This window comes from Tympanuchus pallidicinctus, unplaced genomic scaffold (genome assembly GCF_026119805.1).
Source record: "Tympanuchus pallidicinctus isolate F22 unplaced genomic scaffold, pur_lepc_1.0 scaffold16, whole genome shotgun sequence".
Classification (NCBI taxonomy): domain Eukaryota; kingdom Metazoa; phylum Chordata; class Aves; order Galliformes; family Phasianidae; genus Tympanuchus; species Tympanuchus pallidicinctus.
Window position 1 is genome coordinate 21,673,288 of NW_026294679.1, and position 12,595 is coordinate 21,685,882.

Genomic DNA, 12,595 nt, shown 5'->3' on the forward strand with positions numbered 1-12,595 from the left:
TATAGTATGACTATTTCATACTGGCTAATTATCAGGATTTATTTAAGAATCAGATCTGCATCCTGCTTATGGCACACCTTTTGTATTGGCAACATCTGTTACTGAAATGAAATAGTCACAGGTAAAAATTTGAATGATCTTTATTCATTCAATAACCTATAGATTAAATGACTGTCACTTTTTTTTAGAGAATTATATATAAGGTATTCCTATGAGATTGCACTTAGTGACTAGAGCATTATATTGACCTTCTGCTTGGAGTAGCAAGGCTAATTCCCTCGTTAATTTCCCTCACCAAAAATCTTGCCATGTAGGCTCTGTGTTTCTCACATATACTGTTCACATATACTGTTTTGTTTTTATTTCTTCTCTTTTCAACACCCTCTCAAAGGTCAACTGATGTTCTTTCACAAACCGAGATTTTCTACTGTCAGTGTTCCTGTGATCAAAAATAGACATCACATAAAGGAGCAGTACAGAACTCTTTCAAGGGATGGTAGTGGTGAGGGAAGTCATTCAAAATGATGCATTCAGAACTAGAAAAGCTTAATGTGGCAATACTTAAGATTGCATAAGCTAATGTGAACTGAAATATTTTCCCAGAATAAGACCCATGAAAAAATAACCAACAAGCTGGTAGTAAATTTTTGGTTTTGAGATCAAAAATATCAAATCCCATTTAACATCCCAGTAAAAGAAAGAATCTGAGTGGCTGTATTCCATTTTTCCAGTGAATTTCTAATAATGACCACAAGTCATCATAATGGGAGTAAGTCAGACTCTTTTTATAATTTTTTCATGGTAATTCTAAAATACTTGGGGTTGCCTTGTTTGTGGGCCCTGGAGTTGAAACTTCAAACAAACATGAAATGGAAAAAAGATCTTTTTCTCCCTCTTTAAATAAAGTTGTTATCCAGAAAACTATCTAAACTAGTTTTGAAAAATTCAAATTCTTAGTTTTCCAGTGCAATTTAACTCCAATATGAAATTCCAACACACTCCGCTACCTTTTTCTTTTCTTAATTCTGATGAAGTCTTTTGTATTCAAGCTCTTTCTATGCATAAGAAGTTAAACTTTTTCCTCTGATATTTGAGTCATAATTTCTAATTCTTGATTACAGTGTGGAGAGAGCAATTACCAAACTTAGTTTTCACATTCCTTAAGGGAGAACTATCTCGAGGTCATGCTCACAGGAAAACTGCAGACCAATTCACTATCTCTTCTACACCTACAGTTAAATCAGGGCTGGATCCAGAGAGAATATTTGCTGTACCACTTACTACATTCATTAAAGGTAGGACTTCAGTTGCATAAGCTGCAAGACCCTTCAGGGATGGAAAGATGATTTTTTTTACACTGATGGTCTTTGCCAGGGTGCTTATGAGTGCTTTGCAGCTGCTTTGCACAGGCACAGTTGGTGTAAAATAGCCTTTGGCTACCAAGGAATCAGTCCCACCCTCTCAGCAAAGACTGAAGGATTTTCTTCAGTCTTTAAATGGGATGAGTACATGTCAAAGCATAGGAAAAAATCAGCTTTGAGTTAATTCAAAGTGGCTTTTTGATCAAGAAGGCACAAAATAAAAAGACATTTAATCTTAAATTCTTGTTCTTTTTGTTTTACTTTTTGACTTGTGTTACTAAGCTTTTTTTCTCTTTGGCTCCAATGCTCCAATGTGCTTCACATAAAAATGAAATCTTGTTAGACAGAAGCAGCAGGTATTCAAAATTTAATACAAATTAGCTTTGGCTACATGAAAGCAACTGCCCTGATGAGAAAACCACTGAGCAGGGCATGGTGAACACGCAATGATTTTTAGATTTTTTTTTAAGCAAACTTTAACAAAAAGAAAAAGAAACATGCAAAAAACAAGAAACAGTTTCATGTTCATTCATTTTTACTCTGCAGGATGTGCTTTGTGATGTAGCAGAGAAACTACGTGACTGCCCCTTTAAAAGCCATCATACCAATCAGCAGGTTTAACTGTCAAGCAAGCTGATGTAGGGCTCTTTGAATTACTGAGTGAGGGATATTCTTCCTGCCAGGTCCTGTCCCCTGTAGGCACTGCAGAGAAGTATTATAGGGCAGTCCTTACCTTGGGAATTAGCCTGCAAGACCCCAATGCTGTCATCAAACTGCATAGATTTGATGTTGAGTGACGCCAAGATGCATTCCTTGTCCTGCAGCGAAGCATCATCAATATTATTCTGATTGGCTGACAGGATAACGCACATGTCGCAGAGGTTGATGTTGACAGCCCTTAAATCAGCCCGACTTAATGGTGTACCCTTCGGCACAGAGAAAAAAAGATTGGAGGGGTTTGGGGAGGGGGGGAAGGTTGCAGGAGAGGAAAAAAAAAGAAAAACAAATTAAAGATTGAGAAGGAGCTTTGGGAAATTATTTAACAAGTATCTTTTTTATGCTCTGACATTAAGCTGGTCTAACTATGTGCCAGGGAATAGGAGATGTGTGCTAATCTAAAGGGTAGTTGGTGCTGATGGCAGCATTTTAGGTTCAGTCTCAATACTCAGTCAAGCTAATACTAACAAACAAGAAAGAGGAATAATGCCAGCGTTCTGCATCTCATCGGTGACTTGAAATTGTCTTGATTTAAGTTGCTATCATGTGGCAATCTCTAGCTCTCTGAATAACTCTTGAATAACAAGAGGCGTGATTTAAATGTTCTTTTATCTACTACCAAGTCACAATGTTTAAACAGAAAAGTACTACGTGTCCTACACATCTGAAATGCAATCAAGATAAAGCTGTTTTTTCAATCTAGACCAATACACAAAAAAAGATCTTAATCTTTTTCAACACATGTTTTTGGTACTTCTGGAAGGAAAACACATTGATCTTCAAGGTTGTGTGATCAAACTGTTTGCAACAGAAACAAGGCTAACGATGGATATAACTAATGTATCACACTCTCTTACCACAATTCTCAATTAGAGATGGCAATATTTAAAATTAAACATTGTGGTAGGCCATGGGTTTCATAGTTATCACAACAGAGACATGACACTTAACCAATTATGTTTTCTTTGATGATAAAAGTTGTCTTCACATACAACAGTCTGTATACCTCTAGTTACAAAATTTCCTATCTATTTCATAAGGGCTGCAAGATCCATGAAAAACAGCATGATTTTCTATGGAAACAAGATTCTGATGTGCCACATCATATGGTTTGGCACCCAAAGAGCCTAATGATAATGAGATTAAGCTGTACCTTTTGTAACACAATGATTTTCACAAAACACAGCCAAGATCCTAGACTGTTAGCTCCTAATCAATCATGGTGAGCATCTCCTGAACTCCACTCAAAATACTCAATGCAAAAGTGAATTTAAAACATGCAAAGTAAAGGCAGGACTCAATTCTTCTTCAGTGATAGCCACTTAGTTTCAGATGACTGCATAATTATTTCAATTTACTTTAAATAATTTGAGGCCAAACACCTTTTGGAAAATAGCATACATTGAATGGATAAGGTTTCACCATAAAGCACTCAAAACTTAAGATATGATTATTTCTGCCACTTTAATTCTGCTCTTTGTGTTTGTACTATGCACCAAGAGAAGCAGGATTCCTGTGGGGAAAAATAATATGTAATCATGTAATTAATTAAAGGCTTACTCTTAATGACTTTATGCAAAGGGACAGAACTAAGTCTGCCTGAGGATATTTAAAATTGGCATTTGCTTCCTTTTAAGGAGTTTACTCAGCAGCTTAAAAATATCCTTAAGTATGAACTTTATATGAAATATCCAAGGTTTTTGTTTGTTTCAAACCAGAACAAATGTTTATATATTGAGATGCAACATCCCTATCACAGATTAGCAGCAAGCTTTACTTTGTGAACAAAAGCATAGAGAATAAGGAAATGGGTTTGAGTGGCCTCCATTTAACATACGACTTCCACCAGTATGATCTCAGTCACTTTAGTAGACATCTAACAAAATAATGCTGATAATTTTAACTTAATATCACCATTCAGAATAAGATAGGCTAGGACAAATAAATAACTAGATAGATAAATAAACACATAAAAGCCTTAAAGTCTGCATGGTCTTTAGCATCCTTCATTACTGTATAAGTAAATAACTCCTTTATACATTCTGTATTTTTAAATGTGAATTAATCAGTCATTTAAGCTGCTTAACATGAAATTTGTGTGAAATTCTCTAAAATTGGGTGCAAACTGATTGGAATAAGTAATGCCGCTTCAGAATTTCAAATAAAAACTTTACAAACACACAATAGATTACTGTATCATATTAGATAGCTTGGAAGTAGCAGCTAGATTCCATTCTGCTCCAATAGTACTATCAATTTAATTCTGATTCCTTATTCTTTAGCCTTCAGAGTGACTGGAATTAAAAGGGATTGGCAGGAAGAGGAGGATATTAACATACTAAATCTGATATTTACACCATTTTTGTGACAGTGGAGAATCTTGTAACATCTGTTGGGTCAACTTCCAGAAAAAAAAGCCAAGGACTAACAATAAAACTATATTTAATGTAACAAAGTCTGAATTTATGAGGAAGTGAAGGCTGTCTTTCCATTCCACTGCTGTTTTCCTGATTATGCAGTTCAGATTACATCCATCTATTCGTTTTCAATTGTTGAAATGTAGTTATTAGGAACTGGTAAATTCAAAATTTTTCACTGAGAAAAACATCCAAACCCATTTTATAAAGAATAAAGCATTGCTCTTGTGTTTATATCTTAGGGTCATTTTCCTCCTGACTGGATCTCTGTGGGACATTTATAGTTTTGAACATACCAGACTCAGTAGCGTGGAGGTCTTCACTGTTTTGTGTGCACAAGAGAATGATACTAATATAGAGAAGTGGAAAAATAGGACCTCTGAATTCTGGTTTCAGTGGTTATCCTACTAAGATCAATAAGAAACCTTTCCTTGATTTCAAAATGGTAAGGATATTTTAGAATGGATATGGTAGGAATTGAAATGCTATGACAATTTTCCTATAATGTTAGCCAACCTCCAGTATGTTTTAAAAAATATAGACACACATTATGTAGGTAGTGTACAGTAACAATATTTTTAAAAGGTTTTGTGAGTATAAATACAACTATAATTTCATAAATAACAACTGTCATTTCATGAGGGAAATCACACCAGAACAGACTACATGCAGTGCACTGCAGTGAATGTCTGATATATAACACAACCAATACGTTTGATAGCAGCTGAAATTCATCCAATGAGGATGATGAGGCACTGAACACTGCAGCAAATATCTTCTAATAAGGTCTCACAGGGCTCTGTTTTCATAGATACAGTAAAGGGAAAAGCTAAGTCCTCAGGCCTATAAGTAGACAAAAGTAAAAAATGCCTCTGATCAAAGTCCATATGAATCTGTCCAGTTGGTGTCCTAAATCACAAAATATCAATAATATGGCTTTGGACTTACAGGCAAGATTGAAACCTTGGGGAAGTTATGCAGTGTCTCCCATTCCCTTCTCAGGTATTCAAGTGAACCCACAAACACAATGTGCTTGAGTTCATGGTAGTGAAAGTTGCTGGCTCGTAATGGCATCACTAAATTTCTTAATCCAATCAAAGCAGATTTAACATCCCCAAATATGCAAACGACTACATGCCCACTTAAAACTGTCATCGCTGCTTCACTTCGAGTCTAAAAAACAAAACAAAATGAGAAGGGAGAAATGAAACAAAGGGAAGCTTAAATCATATACTAAGTTTTAAATCATGAAAAATGCAACTATCAATATTGTTTATGCACACAGAAGCATTGTGATAATAGGCTGTTCATTTTCATACTGATTTATCCTTCATTAAATATGCTCAGAAGAAGAAAATTCCATTCTTGGTAACAAATCCTTCAGCATTCAGAAAGACGTACTGGACCAAATTCTGATCCTTTATATGTTGTTGCACAAGTGGATTAAGACTGGTTATAACAACAGAAGCACTGTGTATTTAGTTAAGAACAAAATGTGACCTACAGTGCGCTTAGCTGTTAGGGGGATTATAGGAAATATATGCAAAATCATGTCCTAGCTTACAAATCTCTAGTGTTTCAGGATCAATTTGAAAATGAAAGCAATGAGTGCCCAGTGGTCTTAATAGGTCTTCATGGCATCACAGGAACCTTGTGTGTCTTCTTATTCTCTCAGGGTCAATACACCTATTTTAGGACAAGCTGCTACTACCACGAGAAGCATTTGAAGAACCCTCTGCATGGCTCTGCTTTACAGTGAATGCCCACTGCATTTCACAAAGCTCCACTTAGTAAGAAACATCTCATGTGCAAGGTCATGACTAATAGTAACTTCTCAAGCCAATCAGACTTTTGGAGTTGCTGAAAAAAAAACAAACAATAAAATAAACACCAACTCATGAAGAACATTTAAATGATGCTCAGAATTACCTTCTCATCTCAAGACAAAAATTACATTTTTGCACTTAATTTCATCAGTGGCAGTATCAGTTGAGTAGGCAATTCAAAAACCATTGTGATTAAATAAAGTCATTATGAAACCATGATCTTCATATCTCGAGCCAATCTTAATATTACTGCATTCCATCAAGTAACTGCAGATCCACTCATATCATATATCATATTGTAAAGAAGTTTTGGCAATGAATAAGACTGCAGGGAACTGCAGTTTTCTCCCCTCAATTATCCATCCTGTTTCTGAATTGTGGACAACAATTGTTTGACAACATATAAAACAGACCGGAATATGAAGCAGAATTGTTCATTAGATGACAATTAGTAATTTTCTAATTTGTTAAAAAAAATAGTAATACATGAGCTTTCATTTTCTCTTGGGCAATTAACATGACTGCCCATTTCTACCATAACAGTGGTCTTGGCTCTTAAAACAAGTGAACACAGAAGTGAATGCTGGAGTTGAGCATGTAAGTCATCCCATGTATGTACACATGGGTCTGAACTACTGAGATTTTAGAAGCCAGAAAACAAGATCTTACTCTATAATCATTAACCTGTATGTAGTTACGTATATTTGTATGGAAAAAAAAAAAAAAAAAAAAAAAAAAGAGTTGTTACTACCTGATAACACTGGAAACTTGTAGAGTCAACACATACATTGTAAAAAAATTATTTTCTGATTGAGGCATCATCAAACATCAATTAGAAGATAACTTCAGAAATCTTTAAATTATATTCTAGTTTGTATGTCTGTGATCTCTAAGGATAATGTTAAATTTGCATAGATCATAATGTAGGCATAAATTGTAGACTGAGTTTGAGAATGTGTAGGAAAGCATTTTGTTTATAAAGTCTTCAGCAGTGATGATGCATGAAACAGAAAGATCCTGGCCAGAGTCACAAATTCAGAAGCTAATAGGGAGAAAAACTGAAATGATATCATCAAGAGATAAGAAGTGAGGCAGTCCATAATGACATTTTCAGATAAATACTCTTCAGAGGGGGACAGCATATAAAGGTCATTTTGAGTCGTCTGCTAAAATGCATTCAGAACATGAAGGCAGATTTCTACTGCTGTCTATTACAAAACAGTATGCAGCAGATCTGCATTTCCTTGCCTGCTGAATACATATAAACACAGACTAATTAAAATTGTTCAGCTAGCTCTGTCCCACAGCTCAGTCTCTGAAATTTAGAATTGACTTGCTTGACTGTCTAAACACTGATACTGCAATACCAAGCAATGTCATGGTTATTACAGAAACCCCTGAGGAGAAGGGGAAACAAGCTTTTTACCCCTGATTGTTACAATAAACCAGGGCTGTCACCATCACTGGATGCACCATGCTACAGTGCAGGAAAATCTAAGAGAACAGGCTGAGGAAAAGCTTTATAAAGTGCGACAAACTGAAGATCCAACAGGGAGTTCATTTCAAATATCATCAGTTTTGTGAATGAGATCTGGAGTTAGTTACTTGTTACTTTTAGGTATGAGTACATGAACACAAGTGGCACAAACCTTTACTGAGCGAGATAGATTGTGATAGGCCTTCTAATTATTTTTAATGACTTGAGTCAGTTTGATGGCTTCCTCAGTTAAACAAACGAAACAAACATAAAGTAGGCTCTCACTGAAACATGCTATGAAAGCAGATTAGTGATACTACTTACTCTGGCCTATTTGGGCATCTTGACATGTTGGAAATTGAGAGAGAAGTTTAAAGAGAGCAAAATTCATAAAAGATAATGCAAAACAATGCCTGCTATTATTAGAATTGTTACTACCTTGCTTAAAGAGACAAATGGGGTAAATAAACATTTAAATATTTCCAGCATGAATTCTCTAAAGATTTAAACTCAATATGCAAATTTCAACTTATGAAAAAAAAATTTGGACCACTTTTATTATTTTATTTGGCATATAGGTTTACATAACTGCAGTTCCTTAATGGAGACAGCTTCAATTTCATAATTTCACTGTTTCTGTTTTCAATATGATAGCACAGTTTATAAATTAATTGATTAAATATCAGTTTTATCAGTTCAAAAACCTCTTCTCATCAATACCTACCAAAATGACCTTTTCAATATCCTTGGCCGGACACCAATGAAACATTCCTGTAGAGTCATATTTTTTCACATTGGCATCCATATTGTCAATCTGTTCATTGCCAGGAATTAACAAGGGGTCATGCCTGGGGAAAAACAAGTTGAGGACAACATAAGTGGAAAATATTATGAATTATGGATGGAAAGATATCCCAGGAGCAATGTACAGAGGGAAAAAAGTAAAAAATGAAATGAATTTACACTTTAACATGCTTCCTATTAGGCACCTTAAAACAAAAGCTAAAAGCAAAAAATGGTTAAGGTTTAAATATGAAGTGCAGTTTGAAATATTTTCTATATGTTTTCTACACCAGTAACCATTTGGCTTTAAGCAGGGCTTTCTGACACCATCATGTCTATGAAAGTTTTTTTTTTTTTCCAGTCCCACTTCTCAAAAATAAATATCAGAGTTGCTATTAGAATCTGCAATGAAGTAGAAGGGATAGGAACACAGCCCCATGCTGACTGACTGGCATAAGTATGGAAAGCCAATTGCTTGCTTTTACCACATACAACTTCTGACGTGATGCTCTTCACAGTAAAAGCTTTAACAGGCTGCACTTTAAATATTTTAGCAATTTGCCCAATCATATTTTGCATTCCCAAACTGAAGCCCTTTAAAGATTCAGCAGTATGTCATTTTAGAGCAGACTGACTAACAAATGCGCACATCTGGAATACATGATTTTAATACCAAACAACAATGTCCATTTTTTTCTGACAACTGTATTTGTGATAACCTCTTAAGTGTTGTGAAGTTTTTTTGTTTGGTTTGGTTTCCAAAAGATTTGAAAGCAGAAGGCTTTTCAAAGAAGAAGGAAATCAATATTTTTATAAACTTGCTTTCCAGCAACATAGCTACACTCAAGTACAGATACATACAAGAGAGAATCCTTTATTTATATACTAAGAATCAGACATTAGACTGAGAAGCAAGTGACTCAAGAACTCTTAGATTACAGTGAAGATCCCTCTGTGACATCATTAATTAGTAGCATTAAATGAGGACCTTGTTTGCAAAGCACAGGAAAAAAAGGACCCCTGAAATCTTAAAACTAAGCAGGGAACAGATCTGAGTCTAGCAGAACTATAGTCCTAATGTTTCTGTTGTGAATGCTAGAAATATTCTAATAACAAACAAGTACAAAGAATATATCAAAGAATAAAATATTTTGCAATATAGGAATGCACTAAATAATCAGAGGCAGGCAGACAAATTTTAAAGGACTTTCTTTTCTGCAATCTTTTAAAGAAAATATTGGTTGATAGTAGTTGAACTCTCAAAACTGGCAAGTTTCCTGCTTTTCAAGCATTTGAGCAAGCAGGCTGTGGTAAGGCACTTGCTTTTCCATTGTCCACTACAGCAAACTTTGAATGCCGTTCACGGTATAAGTTAAATTACACTGAATACTGTTTAATGTTATCATGCTTATGGCAGTTAAAGATGTATGGCTTAAGAAAGGCATATTCTCTAATTCCTTTTAGCTTATTAATTTGTGTAATGTCACAGACGTTTTAAATAGTTATTTTTAATATATATGTATATGTGTTTATCTATCTATACTATTGAATGTTTTCCATGTCTGTCTCTGTTTCTAAATAAGAAACTTGGTCAAAAGGTGAAGAAAGCATCAAGAGCATCAGCTGTGAGATGGTTTTCTTTTTTATTTTTTCCCCACGCTTGCACAAGACAATTCTCCATGAGCCTTTCCTAGAGTAGTACTGAAATAAAAGCAAAGTTCACTAATCAAATATTCCAAATTTTCTTCTTCTCTTTCTGTTCATCAGTGAAACTACATTAAACCAATCTAAAAAATGCCACATTCTTACTTCCTAATCAGTGTGCCCTGTCTTCTCTGAGACTAAACAGATCAGCTGAAGCTTTAACAAAAAAGAGTACTTAATAATACTCTAATCTTTTCACAGAAAGGATACAAATTGAAAAGTGATAACAGATATTTGACAGCAAATGATGTTCTGCTGTCTTAAGGTCTGAAACAGGTTTTAGTGTATGAGTGCTCTAAGTCTATTGTACTTCCCTCTTCGATAAGGGCTTTGCATACTATTTAAGGAATATTCAAAGTAATTTGTGCCAAAAATGAATTAGAATTTTGCCTAGATATTTTGCTTTCTTTTTATTTTAGAGCTTAGTGCTATGGAAGGAGCAAAGAGTATGAATAATCGTATATAAGTTTCTATTGATGTTTTAGGTAATTTTTATTTTTATTTCTTATATATGTTACTTATTTGCAAGATAGTAAACTATCTGGATCCTCTACTTTCACTTGGAGTACAGAATCTTAAAAGCAGCAAGCAGGAAGGGACATGCAACAAGAAAGTATGCAAATAGATTCTGTTGTACTACTTTTATTGTACAGGAATTAAACACTGCCTGAGAAGGACACTGTGATAAGACTAGGGACACTATGTTACAGGATCTCCATTCTTTTGTATATAATTGTACTGATTAAATTTGAATCACCTGAGCTACGCTAATATTTTCATGTCTTTAGTCAGTAATTTTTTATCTTCAGTAAAGCAATCACTGGAGATGCCTTCAAAGGTTGAAAATTGTTTATTACTAAGCTTAAACTTTTTCCTCAGATGACAGAAAATATTTAAAAACAAAAATGATCTCCAAACTTGTTTGTGTTTTAATTCCTGCTCTTTTTATGAATTGCTACATTAATAGCACACTATTACTACTATAGATATATATATACTGTCATAAATCTGATGATGAAAACCCATTTCACAAATACGCAAAATTAATTAAGACAGACACAGAGAGGCCAGTGTTGTCAAATCTGCCTAAGGGGCTTAACACCTTCTTCCCATTAAAATCCATGTTGCACGAAGTATTAACAGTTGTCCTTACAGCCAAATCAGTGACTAAGTATTTCTAGAGCCCTTCTATCTGCCTTGCCCTTGAAGATGTGTCTGTCAAACTCTGCCTGAGTTGCATTGGCTGGTTATTCTGGAAGAACTGCATTTGCGTTGCAGCCACGCTGTAGACGTGATCTCCAGAGATATTAAGATATCTTGATGGCTTGAAAAAAGCTTGAAAAATTCACATAATGTTTGTTTTGACTTTATGCTTGCGTTGGCTTGCAAAGCATCTGGTCATTCCAGCTAGGAAAATATAAGCTTGTGGGAAAAGAGAAAAAAAAGTTGAGTTCCTCTCATTCATAATCTCAGTTTAAATATAACTTCTCTGGTTCTCACGGTGGATACTATATACACATGACTTAAAATGGAGAGCAAAATACAATCCTTTCAATTTTTGAAAAGCATGTTACATCAGTTATGATAAATTAAACTTGAGAAAGATAGCAAAAAGAAAGTAGCAACCCCCAGAAGCTTGACTGGAAGACAACAGCAAAACCATAAATCCCATGCTCAGGAAACTTGCTACGAGAAAGCCAACATTACATTTTAAGGAATACTTTCCTTGCAGTATAACTAGTGCAAATCCTCAGTTTTTGAGTCTGGATCTTCCGTGTAATGACAGAAGGACAGAATTGGGAAGACTGACAATTGTAAGCATATCCTTTGTCACCTTGTCTTAACCTTGCAGCTGTCACTTAAGTGCAATTGTGCATGAGAGCAATATACATTCACAGATCTCCAGTGGAATTCTTCTGTATTTTGGGAGCTAGGAATTAGAATACCACAGGACGAGTACAGACCCTGATGTTTTTTGAAAACTTGTAGTCTTTTCACATCATTAAAAAAAAATTACTTTTTTTTGTTGTACCCTTATATAAAAATCAGTGGCAAAAACATCCCCAAGAGCAACACATCCTCTCTTTTTCACGTTCTTGTAAAAGTCTGCTGTTCTACCCTTCTCATGCAGATAAACCATGCGTAGACTTTGTACACAATATGACAGTAAGCTGTCTGCTACTTGAGATTCAAGGTTTTGAAACTCACCTTGCATACGGGCCATGGACTTTCGAGTTTTCCTAATCGATTTTGTGTGTGAATGCGGGTGTGTGTTTCTGAGTGTAAGCACACACATAACTTTAGAAGGAA

At 35.0% G+C, this 12,595-nt stretch overlaps 2 protein-coding genes across 29 annotated transcripts in view; one reads left to right on the plus strand and one right to left on the minus strand.

Annotated features, from left to right (window-relative positions):
* Positions 1 to 12,595, plus strand: part of RPS24 (ribosomal protein S24) — a 773,435-nt gene that overhangs the window by 156,434 nt on the left and 604,406 nt on the right. The gene's annotated exons all lie outside the window — the stretch shown is intronic.
* Positions 1 to 12,595, minus strand: part of KCNMA1 (potassium calcium-activated channel subfamily M alpha 1) — a 432,315-nt gene that overhangs the window by 40,609 nt on the left and 379,111 nt on the right. For all 28 annotated transcript variants that reach the window (XM_052676753.1, XM_052676755.1, XM_052676754.1 and 25 more), the window contains 3 exons: positions 8,523 to 8,646; positions 5,444 to 5,668; positions 2,095 to 2,287 (listed from right to left, as the gene is read on the minus strand). In XM_052676753.1, coding sequence (XP_052532713.1) covers positions 2,095 to 2,287; positions 5,444 to 5,668; positions 8,523 to 8,646 — 542 coding nt within the window. The remainder of the gene's footprint in view (positions 1 to 2,094; positions 2,288 to 5,443; positions 5,669 to 8,522; positions 8,647 to 12,595) is intronic.